The sequence below is a fragment of the Eptesicus fuscus genome, chromosome 16 (genome assembly GCF_027574615.1).
Source record: "Eptesicus fuscus isolate TK198812 chromosome 16, DD_ASM_mEF_20220401, whole genome shotgun sequence".
In the NCBI taxonomy this organism is placed as follows: domain Eukaryota; kingdom Metazoa; phylum Chordata; class Mammalia; order Chiroptera; family Vespertilionidae; genus Eptesicus; species Eptesicus fuscus.
In genome coordinates this window covers 10,566,905-10,584,112 of record NC_072488.1, presented here as the reverse complement: position 1 = coordinate 10,584,112, position 17,208 = coordinate 10,566,905, and the positions used below count along the sequence as shown (strand labels likewise).

Below are 17,208 nucleotides of genomic sequence, written 5' to 3'. Positions count from 1 at the left end.
CTCTCAAATCTCCAATCCATCCCCTATCTCCCCCAAATCAAGTGCTCTTTCGATCACTCTTCCCCTCACGGGGCCCCAGGGTCAATGTCTGTGATCAGTTCTCTGGTGGGTCTCCCTGAGTCTCTGAGCTGTCTTCCTATCTGCATGTGTGGCCCGATCAGGAGTCTTCTCCCATCACATATCAACAGGGGAGGGGGGCCCCAAGTTCACCTGATGGTAGAGAACTTGTGGCGGTTGCCATGACGATCAATAAAACTGATGAGAATCTCTAGAACGAAGAGACGGATCTCTGGGTCATCCATGAGGGCGGTGGACAGAAGGCGGTCAAGGAAGTTGCTGGGCAGGGCTGACATCATATTGCTGCACTGGAAACCTAGGGACACCTGCAAGGGAGCCCAGGATGGCCGTGCTTAGGAACGCTGGCCCTCACAGGTACAGGGAGGAGATGGAGGAGCAGCCAGCAAAGGTTGGGTCTGCAGCATTCACCCTCTCGGGGCATCTCCCAGGCCAGATCCCCCAGTCCAGACCACCCTGGACCCTGGATGACTTAGGCAACTTTTTTGAACGCACCAACATCCGAGACAACCTCCTCAGCTCAGCTCAGCAGCCATGTGGGTGGATGGGGACCGTGCGCAGGAACTTGAAGTGGTTAAAAGCAAGCAAGGGATGAGCACCAAGGGGAGCAGGAGTCAGGGAGCCTCTGAACTTATGTCCCAGGCCATCGGCACAATCGACGAAGACTCACGGTGACTACAAGGCTTACTAGGCGGGTGGACAGTCCCAGAGCGATGGACAGACAGCGGGAGAACCTACAGCTGGGCTGCGGAATCAGAACCTCCGCACATGGCAACTATCAAGAGCACACACAGCGATTGCTCACATCTCTTCTCACGCGGCCAGGAAAGGCGTCTTCTGATCAAAGCCACTCGGCAGAGACACAGCCTACGTGATGTCAGAGCCGTCAAAAGCAACGAAGCATATTTACTGTCAAGTCCCTACGTTCTAAGACAATGCCTTGGACGATTCAGCAGGCCCTGGAGGAGCTAGCAAAACCTGGCGCCATCCATGGCAAACACCAGTGCTCTCTGAAGGGGGATGTACCTGAGCGCGCCCCAAAATGTCACCTTACTAAGATGCCAGGTACAAATCAGTGAGGGATGTGAAGAAATGGGAGGAGTCCACAGGTGGAGGAGGGAACCAGACGTGGGCAGCATTAGCATGAAAAGCCTTGATAAACATAGAGTGGCATGAAAGGCGTGGGCTGGGGGCGGGAAGGGAGGGCCTGAGTGGGAGTGAGGGGCTGTGCAGACGGCCATGGCTGGAACGGAGCAGGCTGAGGGATGCGATGGGGAGTCTAGGGAGGGAAAGGGCATCGGAGACCTTCCAACTTCAGTCTGAAAAGACAGGCGTACCCATTGTGCTTCGCAGATGTTGCATTGTTTTACAAACTGAAGGTAAGACCCTCCGCCAGCACAAAGGCTCTGATGGTGAAGGCTCTGATGATGATTAGCACTTTTAGCAAGAAATTATTTTAAAAATAGGATATGTACATTAGTTTTAGACATAGTGCTATTGCGCACTTAAAAGACTACAGTATGTATAGTGTAAATGTAACTTTTATGTGCACTAGGAGACCAAAAAGCTCGTGTGTCTTGCTTTATTGCACACCCGCTTTATTGCCATGGTCTGGAACCAAACCCGCAATATCTCCAAGGTATGCCTGTATGAAATCTAGGTGTACCTCAACTGGAAACTGAGACCTACACTGTAACAAGAGGCAACATGTGGGGAACAGCATTTCCAGAAAATTCTTGTGGTTGTGTTTATGATAGGTGAGGAGAGATGGAGATAAAAGCAACTGGGAGAATCGTGTAGTTGTGAGATGTCCGGAGTTTAGGCCAGGGCTGTGCACAGGGATAACTGGGGAGCTTGTTACAGACACAGAGTCAGGACCCCACGCTGTCTGATGGCTCAGAATCTCTACCGTTCAACAAGTTGGTCATGGGAACAACATTTGAGAACAATGACTCTCTAGACCCAGTGATGGCTGCAAAGGTGCGAAAAGAGGAATATAAAACACTGACGAAGGGAAAGCTTGTGTCTGGGAGACTGAGGTGAAACCAGGAGGGAACAGGGGGAAGGATCTGCGCAGGTCATTGGAGGGGGAAGAGGCGGGAACCAGCAGATTCCATCTCAGTACAGAGACAATGTGGAGTGACAGTACTATCAGTAGCTGATGAGAAACCCGGGTGAAAATTAGACCCCGCACCGCCTGCTCGGACGGCCCAGCTCTGTGTGTGCCCAGCAGGCTAGTGAGAGGGACACAGGCTGTGTCAGGCCCCTCAGCCCTTCGCACAGACTTGTGCACGCGCAGCCTGCACAGCTGTGTGCTGGGGCCGACCCCGGGCCTTGGAAGGCGCCTCCTCCCGCAGAGGCAGAGCAGGAAGGGGCCGGAGAGGCTCACCTGAAGGAGGGATTTCAGCAGCATAATCTGGGTCAGCCGGTTCCTGTTCTCCCTGTGGAGCAGAGATACACTCTCTCACCAGCATGTGATTTGGGTGGGGACCTCACACGTGCCTGCGTAGTTCTCCCTCGTGATTAGATTCCCCACGAGGCTTATGTGTTGAGTTACCCAGGATGGTGACTTCAGAGCCAGGAAGCAGACAGGGAATTAATGGCTCCCCGCAAGGCGGGAGGTAGTTATTGGGGAGGGAGGGTGGCAGCCTGAGTAACTGCTGTGGGATCCAAGGGCCCCCCTGAAGGCTCCGGAGGGGTTTGAGAGCAGAATGCGAGAAGTGAGGGCAGAACCAGGAAGGAGAGGGCGGGAGGAGGGCGTGGTGGACCTACCCGGTCCTCCCCGTCTCCACGGGGTGATGCAGGGAGGGCAGTGGGACCTTGCTCATGATGAAGAGGATCACCTCCGAGCGCTGATACATGGGCAACGTGCTGGCAAAGGAGCCTGCGGGAGAGAGATGGAGGAGAGGGTCGGCCCCGGGAGGCCAACAGCTGCCGGGGTCTCTCAGCTCAGCCTTCCTGCTGCTTCTCTGGGGGGACGATTCAGACCCAGAGGAGAAACCTAGATAACTCCAGAGGACTCGTCCAGGCTCCAGTTCCTTGGCTTATCCCAGAGCCTGAGGCTAAGGTCTCTGGGATGGAGAACCTGGACCCTGGGCCAGGGCAGCAGCCCCGGGTGCCCACCTAGGCGCTGCCACCAGCTGCTCTGACACCGGCTCTGACACCTCCCGGAGGTGCCTTGCCCTTTCTGGAAGGGATGGCAATCCTGCAATGCCCTGGACTGAAGGCCCCACGGGTGCCATCTCTGGACCACGCCCCTCCCGGGCCCCGCCCCATCCATGGGCCCCGCCCCATCCATGGGCCACGCCTCTCTGGGGCCACGCCCACTCACTGGCTACGCCCTCCAGGCCCCGCCCCATCCATGGGCCACGCCTCTCTGGGCCCCGCCCAGCACACGGACCACGCCCCTCCAGACCACGCCCCACCCACGGACCCCGCCCCTCGGGCCGCACCTATGGTCTTGATGACGGCCTCCTGGAACATGCGCTCTTCGTGCTCCTTGATGCTGTTGGTGCCCAGGCTGACGGCCCCGTCGTAGCTCCCGGTCAGGGCGTAGTCGATGCTGAGCCGCAGCTGCCTCAGCAGGGTGTTGAACATCTCCAGCACCGTGGGCCCTGCGTGGCGGGGTGGGACCCCAGCATTCAGGGCGGGCCCCTCCTTCATTCCCCCCTGCCCTGCCCCTCCAGCCAGGGGCTTCCTCTGCCCCCAGCTTCCCCGCTCTGACACCTCCCCAAGGCGCCTTGCCCTTTCCGCTAAGGGCAGGTCTTGGTCCTGGAGGGGTTCCAGCCCCCACTCCCCTCAGGGCCGCCTTACCCACGGAGCCGGTGGCGGCGATGACAGCGGCCTCCGACAGGACCTCCACGATGCCCGCCCGCACGGTGGCCGCACTGCGGCTGTTGGCATCCAGGTGGCCCAGGAGCTGCTGGATAACCAGGTGGGAGTGCTGCGGCTGGGGGGAGGAAGACGTGCTGGTCCCCAATAGCACCCCATGTGGCCTCTGAGCCAGGGCAGCCCCGACTGGGACCCAAAGGCGGTGGTGGGGGGAGGGGGGAACACACACAAAGGTTCCTTTCCCTGAGCCCCTCCCCCTTGGCCCAACAAGGAACGAAGTCCAACCCAGGGAAGACCTGGGCCCTTTCCCTCCAAATGGGGCAAAAGTCCATGTTCGAATATTGTCTTCCTTTTCAACCCCCCACGTCTCATTGGTAAGGGCGCAGGAGGCCACGTGGCTTAGCCTGGTGCTGCTCCCAGTGTGGCCCGTGTGGCCTGGTGACAATTCCCCTGGGGCGCGTTTATGCTGCGATCAGTCCAGAAATCGAGAGTCAGCGTTGCATGAGCGATTTGAGAATGCCGTGGCAGCCACGCCTGGTCTGTGGGCTTGGACTGCTCACGAACTTTTTTCACTTACATTTTCTATGGGTTTTTAAAAATGGTGCTTTACAAAGTATTGGTCTGCGATGGGTTAGAAATAAAACTGAGCCGGTCACTCTCCACGGGGAGGCGCAGCAGGACCGGTGTGGGAGCTGGCTTTGTCTACAAGCGCACCTCCGGCCCCCGAAGCCCCTGGGCCGGGGGACAAGCCGTACCTGGATGGAGTACATGATGATTTTAAAGCAGCGGATGGCAAACACCTTGGGTTCCCACAGAGAATGGTTGTCCAGGTGGCTGCGAGGGAGGAAAATATGGGGGGACAGCTGTGACATGCAGAGTGATGTTGAGGAGGAGAGAGGAGCTGGGGGGAGAGAGGGCCCCTCCCGGAGGCCCAGGCCTCACAGAGCTCCACGTGGGAGAAGGGAAGACCCAGGGCGGTCCCAGCCCCAGGGCTGGATTGGGGTCAAGGAACCCGAGGGCTCCGTAGCCGTGGCTTCAGGAGTTCACCGGGCATCTTCCTTCAGCTTCAGGGCCCCGCCTACCAACTCCTCTCCCCAACACTGCACTTGGCCACTGCGTGGTAGCTTTTGTTGTCCCAATGCAGCAAGCACAGGCACAGAGGAGGGACCGACTTGGCCACAGCACCACAACTGCATCACCTCCTTAGATGCCGGGACCCGAAAGTGTTCGCTTCGGGCCGGGGGGTGGGGTGTGTGTGTGTGTGCGTGTAGGACTCACATGAGAACAGGCTTGATGGCATTTTTGATGTTGCCAAAGGCAGCCCGGCCCAGCAGTTCCCGAAGGCACCTCTCAGCCAGCTCCGCCGGGTTCTCCTTCTCCTTCTCTGGCGCTTGGAGGGGCGAGGGGGACCGGCTGCGGGAACACACAGCCTCGTGGGTGGAGGGTGGGAGGCCAAGCTGGGACCAGGCTGTGTGTGTGCTGGGATGCTGTGCCGCATCCAGGCAAGTGGTGACAGTAGGACAAGCAGGGATGTGATGAAGGTCACAGGGGAGATGTCGCGGCTCAGAAACGATGTGGGGGTAAAGACACCCAGAGTGGAGGAAGACGGTGGGAGAAGGGAGAAGGCTTTTGCCTGGAAATCCTTAGGGATAGGCCTGGTGTACCTCTGTCAGGAGGACAGGCACTCTGAGCGCCAGAGGCCTGGTGAGGCACGGCCACGAGGATCTCCATGCCCTGAGGCTTCAGGAGGCAAAAAAGATACGTGATACGAAGAGAGGTGGGTAGAGTAGCGGAAAGCAAAAGAAAAGTGGGAGCGAGGAGAAGGGAGAGGAGAAGGGGAGGGGAGAAAGGCACAGTGGTTGGCTCAGGTTACCTGAGCCACAGAGGGTGGGTCCAACCTGGACAGAAGGATCCCCAGGACTCTGGGCCCTGAGACCACAGGCCAATCCTGTCAGTGGAGGTGCGACTCCAGACACAGCCACCAGAGGGCACACTTACTTTCCCTGCCTGACTAGCAGCACAGGCTCAACTAACAGAAAGCGAGGGACCCGATACCCTCAGCCCACGTCTTGCCCAGCCAAGGTGGACAGGGACATTGAACCTTCCCCTGCACCCCATTTCACGGAGAGGAAGCGCAAGGGGTGGGGACAGGATGAATGCCAGGTCTGGGGGCTGTCTGGTCAAGCAGGCCTGTTTTAAGGGCCTGAACTCCCATTAGGATGTGAGGGAGGAAGGAAGGTCAGGGAGGGAAAGTCCTCGGGAAGTGGAGCCACACAAGGCCTTTTAAGACCTCCTTGGCCTGCTGCTTCCAGAGGGAAGAGGTCCCTGAGGCTCGGTGCTTGGTTCTGACCAAACAAGGAGCCCGGCACCCCAGGGAGCCCAGCACCCCAATTACCATCCTGCCTTCGTGAACGCAGACCTGAAGGGGTACAACGGGCTGCAGAAAGCTGGCCCTGGACTCACTGCAGAACAGGCCACAAAGCCAAGATCCCTGGCCTCAGAGCTAGGTTTTAGCAAAGCCCACGCCCTGCGGTTCCCCAGCAGCTGGGACGGGCAGCCTGGGAGGGCTCAGGGTCTGCTGTCCGAACTCCAGCCTCGCCGGCTCACCTCTCGGCCTCTTCGACGTGCTGCAAGTTGAAGAGCAGCGACGGGACGATCTTGTCCATGTGCTGTGGGTCCCAGATATTGGCCTGCAGCTCGTCGTTCACCGTCTTCCTCACCACCCCTTGCAGCCCTTTGATGCCCGACATCCGGATCCTGTAAGGAAAAGGGTGAGATGGGGCCAGCAAGCCCTCGAACCCTGAGAAGTCCAGCTTCTGTGGCAAGGGCAGGGTTAGGGGTGCCTTCACCCATCAAAAGGCAGGATGGAGCCTTCTACTCTTCTGGGGACCCGGGCTCCTGGCTGGCTTCTCGCGCTGGTGGACACCAGCCCAGGAGGCCATGCTCTCTGGCCGCCTTTGCCCTGGTACCAGGCTTCATCCCTGAGGTGGCCGTGCCTTCAGGTGCCCTCTCTTTCGTTCTCAGCTGGGTTTGTTCCGGCTTGAGCCCAAGATACAGGAGCTCACAGTGCTGCCAGGAACTAGGAGGCCAAATGCAGGGCTCTGAGCAACTTAGGAGTGAGGAGGGGGGACCGGAGGGAGACGCACCGGGCTACCAGGCTCTCTTGGCTTACATTCTAGCGGGGGGAGACAATGAGTAAGAAACAGAGTGAGCAAATGAAGAAACATGTCTGAAGAGGATGAGGACCGTGGGAGAATAAAACAGAGCAGGGTGAGGGAGAAGGGGAAGGCTTGAACGTGGTGGAGGGAGCCGTGCGGATCCACAGGGGAAGCATTCGGGACAGGGACAGACTGTGCCACGCCCTGGGGCAGCGGGAGGCCTCGTGGCCGGAGGGGAGCGAGTCGGGGAGAGTGGAGGAGAGAAGTCAGGGGGCAGTGGGATGGGCCAATGGGAGGACTTGGCTTTGGGTTGGTGGGTGGGTATTTGGATGGATAATGTGAGTGGGATATTTCTGGGTGCATAAATGGATGTACAAGAGCGCATGGGGGTGTATGTCTATCACTGGCTCTCAAATTGGCCTCACAGGACCCTTATCTCACATCCACCCCGTTTCCTGCCCCGGAGGCTGTTCCTTCAGAGAGCGCGTGTCGGAGCCCAGCACTGCCCGCTTGCCCACCCACGTTCCACCAGGTGCTTTTTCCTCCCAGGAACGTCTGAGCGAGGCAAACACCAGAGGAATCAGACACACACGGGCTGGGAACCTGTAAGACCCGTCCACGCTTCCACCATCAACTGCGCACGCCCCCTCGCCTCCGCGCCCCCTCGCCTTCACGCCCCCTCGCCTCCGCTGCTCACTTGGTCTTGATTTCCAGGTCATCGTGGCTAGAGTGGCACATTTCACTGAAGCGGGACACAAAGAAGTCATAGCTCCGATGGTAGGATGGGGTGTCCTCCTCGATGTTGGCAAACTTCACAAACTACCCGGGAGGAGAGAGAGATGCACGGGAGAGGTGACCCCTGTGCTCCCCGCCTTGGAGCTCTGGGACTTGCTGCATTAAGGCCAGGGGACACCCACACCCCGGGACCCACGCATCCCAGACCCGGCTCCGGTCCGCCTCCCACAGCACACCGAGTTCAGAACCCTGCTCGTGGCTCCTGTCTGCACAACAGGCCTGGGTGAGCAGGGGATGGGAGAGAAGACAAAGTGAAGGGGACCCCCTGGCTGCCTGTGACCCCAGAACTGCACCAGGCACCCCCACAGGCTGAGAGGCTGCGAGGACTAACGCCGACACTGGGGAAGCCCTCATCGGAGCACGTAGCTCCACCCTAGAACGCACCCTGGAAAACAAGAACGTCTGAAATTTGGTTAAAAAGTGGAATGGCATTTGCTTGCTGAAAGCTGGAGTACATCTTTAAGCTTGCCACTTCATTGCAGCGAGTCTTCTCTGCATCCTCAGCTGCGAGGTGCCTTCTGCCATCACCAAGCTGCACATTTGCAAGTCTAAACGGGAACTTGATTTCCACTGAGCCCCACAGAGAAGCAAGAACCACAGACTAAGTGGAGTCCAATTATTAAAAAATTAAATATAATCCTCATAGGCTATTTTATGTGTTGTTATAAATTCAATAGTGCAAACCACTCTAAAAAGATGAGATAAAAGATATCCTCCATTATTCTGACTTGCATTACTTAATTGCTACAGCATTTTTGTGGGTTCAAAAAGGATATACAATTGAGATCATTCTAGTACCAGCTCCAGTGTGTGTGTGGGGGGAGGGGAGGGGGGTGTGTGGTTTCCACAGCACGGACAAGCCATGCTCCAGACACCAGCTGGGTGTTGTAGACTTCAGCTCAGTTCTGACAGGACTGACCCAGAGAGCGCATCAGACCCCATGGCTGAGGGTTCAGTCCTCTAAGACCGCCCCCTCGGACCCAGGGGCAAGTCCTGGTTGTCACCTGTGCTTCTGACTGACCAGCTAGAGATGGGAGATTCCCTCAACCCCCTCCTCGGGCTTGAGTCACTTGCTATAGTGGCTCCCAGTGCTCAGGGAAGCCTTTTACTCGATTACCAGCCGAGTATAAAAAGATGTAACTCAAGAACAGCCAGATGGAAGAGACTGGGGGGGGGGGGGGGAAGAGGGGTAAGACAGGTGTGTGGGAAGGGGAGGAGCTTCCTACCGATATCTCTGTATCCCCACGAGTTCAACCCAGAGCTTCTCCAAACCCTGACCTTTGGGGTTTATGGAGGCTTCATTATGTAACATAACTGATTAAACCATTGGCTACTGGTGACTGGGCTCAATCTTCAGCCCCTCTGTTCTCCCTGAAGGTTGTGGGGTGGGGGGACGGGGGGTGGGGAGGTACTGAAATTTCCAACCCTCTAATCACTATGATCCTAAACTTAGCTATCTGGTGTGCTCTCACAATATTCAGTATTGTCCAGCTATTTTTCCTTTTTAACTACTTAAAAGTGTTTTCTGGATGAAATTAGCAATTTCCACAAACACTAATTATTGTCATTTTTGTTCTTGCAACAATAAATATACATTTATTTTCTGCTGACATTCAAGCGCAACATGCAAAGCTGATGAGGTGACCTTTTCTTCCAAGTTACAACTAAAATGTATACACATGTTCGCAAGCAAATATACTGATATTAGCAGTCAATCTGAATGACACGGCTTGCGTGGCGTGTGGCCACGGGGAAGAGGCGTAGTGGTAGTCCATGTGATCACAAGATCGCTGACTAGACACAAGTTCAGGAGTTCTAGAAACAACACTAGAGTCAGCCCTGGGCTCCCTGACCTTCAGGAGCCCCCTAAGGCTAGAACACAGACTCGGGCTGATACGGAGGCTGAGGCTAAGTTTGTCTGAAGCTAAATTTGGGTGCGCTGCTGCGCTTAACCATGAACAGGATGTTCCCAGGCCGCTCTCCCCACCGCCGAAGCCTGGCTTGGGCAGGGTGTCTGCCCACTCGCAGGGGACGTGCCGCTGTGGGGGTTCCGGCTGCAGATCCACGCTCCCAGGCGGGGGACTATGGGGGGGACTTCGGTTCCCCCCACCCCCGCCCCGTGTGGGAGATGAGCAGGCCACTCTTCATTCACTGAGGCCCTGGATGCCTTCCCTTGTGCCGTATTTCCTCCACACGTGACGGGGCAGCTTAACATAAGACTGACTACTTGTGTGTACGCAAAAGTGCACGCACCTGAGAACAATTAAAACGAGGCTGAAGCAAAGGAGGTCACGAATCATGAGGGAGAAACAGGCCCACCGAGACTTCGTCCCTGACGTGTAGTGGCAGCGTGGACTCAGATGCATGTCAGGGGACTGAGTGACCAAGCTTTGTGGGCCAATAGCCATGAAAGCTGAGAAGGTATATAGAGCAGGTACTACCCTGAGCCTTTTACGTACACCGTCTCTTTTATTTCTTAAAAGGACGCTAAAGGAGGGAGCTAGGATTATTATTCTCATTTTACAAAGAGATCGAGACCCGCCAACATGAAGTAACCTGCTCAGGGCCCCTGAGGAATCACCCAGGCCCCAGCCCCCTGCAGCCTCCGTGCAGCTCGGCCCTGCAAACCTCCTGGCTCTGGTTCCTGCTCGGCTTCCGCCAGCGCCTCAGGCCTGACCGGAGGGGTGGCGGGAACTGGAGGATGAAGAAGCCACAGGGGATGGCCTTAGTTTGGTCCTATTAAGGGGGCTAAAGGGGTGAGGGTGTTCGTTTCCAAACCCTACGGTACAACAGAGTGTGTGTGTGTGTGTGTGGGGGGGGGGGGGTTGCTTGGTAAGCACCCACATTCTAGCCACCAGACATGCTGTCCGTCTTGGATAAGGCCCGGGGATTACCTTTTAGCAAAGTCCCAGGAAACTGATGGACGGTCTGATGGTCCGAGGCCCACATTGGAGAGACACTGCAGGGTCACCCACAGGCAACCTGGCCTCCTCCCTCCCCCTCCAGCCCCCTCTCCGCACCCTGCCGCTTCTCTGGATCCATCCCTCTCTCTATGGAATGTGCCATCGAGTCCCCCTTCACTGTCGACATTGACTTTCCTCTTCCCCGAAGTGCCCTGCAGCGTGAGGAGCGTGGCCGGTCAGGCGGCAGGAGCAGGTCCGGTCTGGAGTCTGTTCTGATGGGCTGTTGTCTGTGCTGTCCAATGGGCTGTTGTCTGTGCTGTCCAATGGGCTGTTGTCTGTGCTGTCCAATGGGCTGTTGTCTGTGCTGTCCAATGGGCTGTTGTCTGTGCTGTCCAATGGGCTGTTGTCTGTGCTGTCCAATGGGCTGTTGTCTGTGCTGTCCAATGGGCTGTTATCTGTGCTGTCCAATGGGCTGTTGTCTGTGCTGTCCAATGGGCTGTTGTCTGTGCTGTCCAATGGGCTGTTGTCTGTGCTGTCCAATGGGCTGTTATCTGTGCTGTCCAATGGGCTGTTGTCTGTGCTGTTCAATGGGCTGTTATCTGTGCTGTCCAATGGGCTGTTGTCTGTGCTGTCCAATGGGCTGTTGTCTGTGCTGTCCAATGGGCTGTTGTCTGTGCTGTCCAATGGGCTGTTATCTGTGCTGTCCAATGGGCTGTTGTCTGTGCTGTCCAATGGGCTGTTGTCTGTGCTGTCCAATGGGCTATTATCTGTGCTGTCCAATGGGCTGTTATCTGTGCTGTCCAATGGGCTGTTGTCTGTGCTGTCCAATGGGCTGTTATCTGTGCTGTCCAATGGGCTGTTGTCTGTGCTGTCCAATGGGCTGTTATCTGTGCTGTCCAATGGGCTGTTGTCTGTGCTGTCCAATGGGCTGTTGTCTGTGCTGTCCAATGGGCTGTTATCTGTGCTGTCCAATGGGCTGTTATCTGTGCTGTCCAATGGGCTGTTGTCTGTGCTGTCCAATGGGCTGTTGTCTGTGCTGTCCAATGGGCTGTTATCTGTGCTGTCCAATGGGCTGTTATCTGTGCTGTCCAGGCTGCTCAGCGTTTTGACTATGACCCCCCTGGCTGCAAGGTTAGAACTGAGATTACAACCTGTTTTTAAAAATGGAAAATCCAGCGACAGCCACGAAGTTAATGAGGGTGGAAAACCCTCATGGGATTCCTTCTCCCCGTCCCTGGGGGCCTTTTTCTAGACTGGGCCACCCACAGCTGCTCACCTCCCTGGAAAAGACCCTCACGCGTCTCTCCTGCGACCCTCTGCGTCCCTGGGTCTTTACTCTCCAGTACTCTTCTCCCCCGGAACCTTCATTTGGAGTCTTCGTCTCAAGTTTTGATTTTGACGCAACGGTTCTTCTACTTAATTAGCTGTGCTCCCCCTCCGTCTGCTGGGCCCATGACCAGACACCGCTCTGCATCTTGTCATCTGTGCGACTGTAGGCACGTCGTGTAACTTCTGAGCCTCTGTTCCCTCATCTGTAGCATGGGGACGCTAGGACTGATGCCATGGGTGGCTGCCAGGGTTAAATGAGGGGTTAAAAGACCAGCACTGGCACTGCCTGGCACTGAGGGATGCTCAGGAGCAGTGGACAGGGTGGACAGGGTGACAGTGGTTGTTTGTGGCCGGCTCCAGCAGCTCCGGGCAGCGTGACCCTTGTCCTTTCCATGCCACCAACACAGACAGACCCAGACAGGCAATCACAGGGGAGGAGCCCAGATGGGCAGTCTGGACCATGTGGGCAGCACACTCAGAGAGAAGGAGTCCCAGCCACCCCTCAATGGACTGGCTCCGGAGAGTGGGAGCGGAGGCTCCGGAGGTGACAGGGAGTAGGGGAGCTGGAAGGTGAGGCCATGCCCCTGGCGTACCATTCGGGGACTGAAGGTCACTTGGTGAACAGGGTGGGACAGGACTCGTCCTCATTACAGTCTAGTGCTGAGACTGCACTTGATGCTAGAGAGAGGGTGCACGCCCCGCTGATTATGTTATGGGGGCACCAGGGCTAGCTAATAAAATAGGCACCTTGTTTGGTACCAGGATCTCCGAGCATCCTTAGAAACCCTTGGTGTGATAGCCTGACAGGAGGAACATTCCTTCTCTGAGCCTGAGGGACCAGCAGGACAGACACACCAGCCCAGGTGGCCTGCCATGTCCCCGTGGGGGCAGCTGCTAAAGGGCCCACCCCACGCTCTTCCTGAGTCTCCCACGCCGACAGGAGAGTCCAGATAGAAACTCTGGTGCTCGTGGTTCAGAGGGTGAAATCGGGGAGCTTCATAGGGGCTCTGGTCACGGGACCACACCCACTGTGGAAGTCCACTTGGGAAATGTGCCCAAACCTGGCTGCCATGGGGTTGAGTCTCTAAGGTCCCACAGGGAGGAAGGCCTTTGTCCCTCTCATAACAGGCAGTGTAGTGTTAGGGTTATGAGAAGGCCTCTGGAGCCAAACTCCATTTCTGAACCCCAGCTCCTCCACTAACTAGGGAGCTAATCTGGGCCAAGTTCCCCAGGCTCCCTGTGCCTCAGTCCCCCAGCTGTAAAATGGGGTTAACAAGAGCAGCTGCCTCACAGACTTGGTATCACCAGCCCATCACAGTAACAGGTATAGCCTCCTCCCCTCCCCCACCCCAGTGCATTTTTGGCTTACGGTCAACACCCCATGGGTTTTCCCTGGGCCCACTCACCTGTGCCACTGGTCAGTATTTTTTTACATGCAGGAATTTTCTGTCTGTTTCCCCTTACCATTTTATTTAAATACTAGAAGCCCGATGCACAAAGATTTGTGCAAGAATTGGCCTTCCTTCCCCTGGCTGCTGGCAGCGCCTTCTCTCTGGCTGGAGCCACCTTTCTGCCTTCCCACGCTGCCCAGAGGCCCAGAGCAGCTGGGGTGGTGCGGAACACAGGTGCAAGCATACCACCCTGCCCCAGATGCTCGGCACCTGTGTATGTAAATTAACCCGCCATGTTTGTTGGGTTAATTTGCATACTCACTCCTGATTGGCTGGTGAGCGTCACAAAGGTACAGTCAATTAGCATGTTGCTCTTTTATTAGGTAGATATGTTTATTGATTTCAGAGAAGAAGGGAGAGGAAAAGAGAGATAGAAACATCAATGATGAGAAAGAATAAATGATCGGCTGCCTCCTGCACGCCCCCTACTGGGGATTGAGCCCACAACCCAAGCAAGTGCCCTGACTGGAAATTGAACCGTTACCTCCTGGTTCAGAGTTTGACGCTCAACCACTGAGCAATCCTGGTTGGGCTCACCCTTACCATTGTTAATTCATACCTTACAAATGGCTTTTGTGAAAATGCCACTTACCTAATGCATGAGATTGTGAAATAATAATTGGTTTCTTTTCTTATTTTTTTAAAAATATTACAATGATGAGAAAGGTCTCCATAGCAACGAACTGAAAATCCTGAACATGTGACACTTCAAAGGCCATGGGTACTGCTGGGGCCACCCTTTCAAGATCAAAGTGTCAGCTCTTGATACACTCCAAAGGGTGCCAAGCTTGCTGGAACACATCTCCAACGCTCTGCACAGACAGGCGGGAGCCACAATTGTGTGAAAGCTGAGAGTTACTAAGGGCCTGGGTCAATAAAGACAGAGAAGCTCCAAATATTGACATTGCAGAACCAGCTCTCCCCTGGTCTGGGAAACAGCAGCTGAGCTGGCTGGCCTCCCTTCGGCGGAAGTTAGCCTTCCCTTCTACTGATGGGCGCTCTGAGAACCCCAGCTCTCCCCTGAGCCCGGACTGCAGGCCTTTCTGCTGGTTGCCTACATAAGGAGAAATGGCCCTGCCTCTTTGCTTCCCGAAGAGGAAAGCAGATCTTGTAAACCACGGGGTTTTGACTTTCATACCCGAGCCCAGTTCTCCCAACTGCTGTTGTTTCCAGTGACTCCCGGAAACAGGAGAAACAGCCCTCTCTGATGTGATCTCGTCCAGCAAATCCCCTGGCTACCAGGCAGGGCATTTTGAGACTGAAGACATCCTCTCCTACCCCTACTACGTCTTCCCTCTTTCAAGATTTCTTTGCATAACTGGTTTGAAGATCTGGGAAAGCCCAGTCCTTGCTGCCCGAGAAGGCAGCGAGCCCTCTGGCCCCAAGCAGCCGCAGGGGCGGGCCCCCAAGGCCCCAGCCCGGGAAGCACAGAGCTAGGGAGGCACCGGCTGCCTCTGCTCTACCACCCCGCCATTTGCCGGAGCCGACCCGGTGACCTGCTGTTTCAGTTCTATCTGCCCTGCCCTGGAGAACCCCACCTCCAGCCCGCTGCTCTCCGGCAGGGCGGATTTCCGCACTGGTTGGAGACGGCAGCATTTCTAGATGACGGTTTAAAACACAAGAAATGATGAAATTGCCCAGGGTGGCACAGAGAGTGAGAGGAGGAGGGAGGACCGGCCCTGGAGGCCACCGACATGTCAGGGGCACAGGGAGGAAGAGAATCATTGAGAGAAACCGTGTTGTGTCCTGTTGCTGCTGTAATACATCCCCACAACTCAGTGGCCTCAAACAATGCAAATTTGTCATCTGACAGTTCCGGAGGTCAGACGTCCAAGGTGGGTGTGCAGGGTGCTGTCTGGAGGCTCCAGGGAAGCATCAGTTTTCACAGCTGTTCTAGCTTCCAGAAGCCACCACCCACATCCTTTGGCTCATGGTCCCCTCCCCCACCTTCAAGGCCAGCAGAGTAGCACCTTCAATCTCTTTCCCTCTATCCCTCTGCTCCCGTCATCACATCACCTTCCGTCTGACCCCGATCCTCTGGCCTCCCTCTTATAAAGACCCTTGTGATGACATCGGCCCACCTGGAGAATCCAGGATAATCTCCCATCGCAAGATCCTTAACTTGATCATCGCGGCAAAATCCCTTTCATGATATAAGGTAATGTTCACAGGTTCCAGGGATGAGAACACGTACATCCTTGGGGGACCGTTCTTCAGCCAAGCTCAGAAACCAAGAAGGATGCACCGGGCGGGGAGAACCAGAGTGACAGACAGGGCCAGGCAGTCAGGGGAGGAGGAAGAAGGTGCAGGCACCAAGGAGGAACGCCACCAAAGATCAAACCTCCGCTGCAAGGTGAGTGGGGAACGGTTCTGTGCACGGCTTCACAAATCGCTAACTGCAAGGACAACATGTGCTTTTCTACAGAGCGATCCCCAGTCACCACCCTAACCTGGGATTGCACTCAGCATCCATGAAAGTGGGACCCAGACACTGGTGCTCCTGCTGGGATGCTCGGTGTCACCCCCGGCGCCCCCACAGAGTAACATGGCCAGCGGCTTTAACTGCATCCAATCAAACCGTCAGATCTAATTCCAGTTCGAAGGACGTAAAGCAGCCAGGAGAGCAACGTGAGTGACACCACAAGGAAGTGAGAGACACATCAGAATGCGGGGCATTCCACAAAGCACCTGGCCTGGTCTCTTCGAAGGGTCAATGTCATGAGAAACAAAGAGGGGCAGGAGAGGGGTTGGGACTGATGAAGAGATGTGAGAGACGGAAAACAAAGTAAATGCATGATCTTTATTGAATCCTGATCTGAAAGACAGCAATGCAAGACAATTTTGGGACTACCAGGAAAATCTGACTTGGGACTAAATTTTTTTTAAAATCAGGGAATGATAGTTTTGTCAGGTGAGCTAAAGGTATTTTGTGGCTATGTGGAAAACGTTGTGGGGTTTTTATTCTTGTTTGTTTACATATGTTTATACTGGAAGATACTTGAACTTATGTTTGAACTCAGGGAAGGAATCAGAGAAAGCAAAATAGTGGAGACATGGAGAGAGAAATAATGGATATAGGAAGGAAGGAAGGAAGGAAGGAAGGAAGGAAGGAAGGAAGGAAGGAAGGAAGGAAGGAAGGGAGGGAGGGAGGGAGGGAGGGAGGGAGGGAGGGAGTAAGGGGAGAGGGAACCCTGTGTAGGTTTAAGACTGCAATGGGTCAGTGGTCCCCAAAACTGCTGCTAGTGCCACAAGAGAAACTAAAACAGACTCCCAGGTGCCCCCTCCACAGCGCTGAGGAGTAGGTGTGGCTGAGCCCTGGGGATCGGTAGGTTTCCAAAGCTGTGCAGGGGCCTCTGTCATTGGCCAGGGGTGGCCTTGAAGGGGTGGGATTCTGAGGACAGGCTCTGCAGAAGGACGGGATGTGCTCTGAGCTGATGCAGGCAGCAAACCAGGTCTGAGGGAAAAGCAGGAGCAGAGGTGACTCCGGGTGAGCCTGACCACAGGGAGGGACCCCACACTGGGTGGGGCCCAGGAAAAGACAACACACGCCACAGGGCTGAATACATCACCCTCTAAATCTAGTGCCCGGCTGTGCGAGCACAGATGAGCTATTTGACTTCTTTGGGCCTCCGTTTCCGGGCAGAAATCCCAGCAAAATGCGGGTGG

General features: G+C 55.8%; 1 protein-coding gene across 2 annotated transcripts in view; it reads right to left on the bottom strand.

Moving 5' to 3' along the window:
• The window catches only part of EFR3B (EFR3 homolog B), a 97,730-nt gene that overhangs the window by 11,628 nt on the left and 68,894 nt on the right, over window positions 1-17,208 (bottom strand). Inside the window, exons 6-14 of one of the 2 annotated variants that reach the window (XM_008162363.3) lie at window positions 7,762-7,883; window positions 6,514-6,663; window positions 5,185-5,319; window positions 4,662-4,740; window positions 3,889-4,024; window positions 3,528-3,689; window positions 2,848-2,959; window positions 2,465-2,516; window positions 211-383 (exon numbers count right to left, since the gene is read on the bottom strand). In XM_008162363.3, coding sequence (XP_008160585.3) covers window positions 211-383; window positions 2,465-2,516; window positions 2,848-2,959; window positions 3,528-3,689; window positions 3,889-4,024; window positions 4,662-4,740; window positions 5,185-5,319; window positions 6,514-6,663; window positions 7,762-7,883 — 1,121 coding nt within the window. The remainder of the gene's footprint in view (window positions 1-210; window positions 384-2,464; window positions 2,517-2,847; window positions 2,960-3,527; window positions 3,690-3,888; window positions 4,025-4,661; window positions 4,741-5,184; window positions 5,320-6,513; window positions 6,664-7,761; window positions 7,884-17,208) is intronic. The other variant, XM_054728447.1, reaches the window with a different exon arrangement.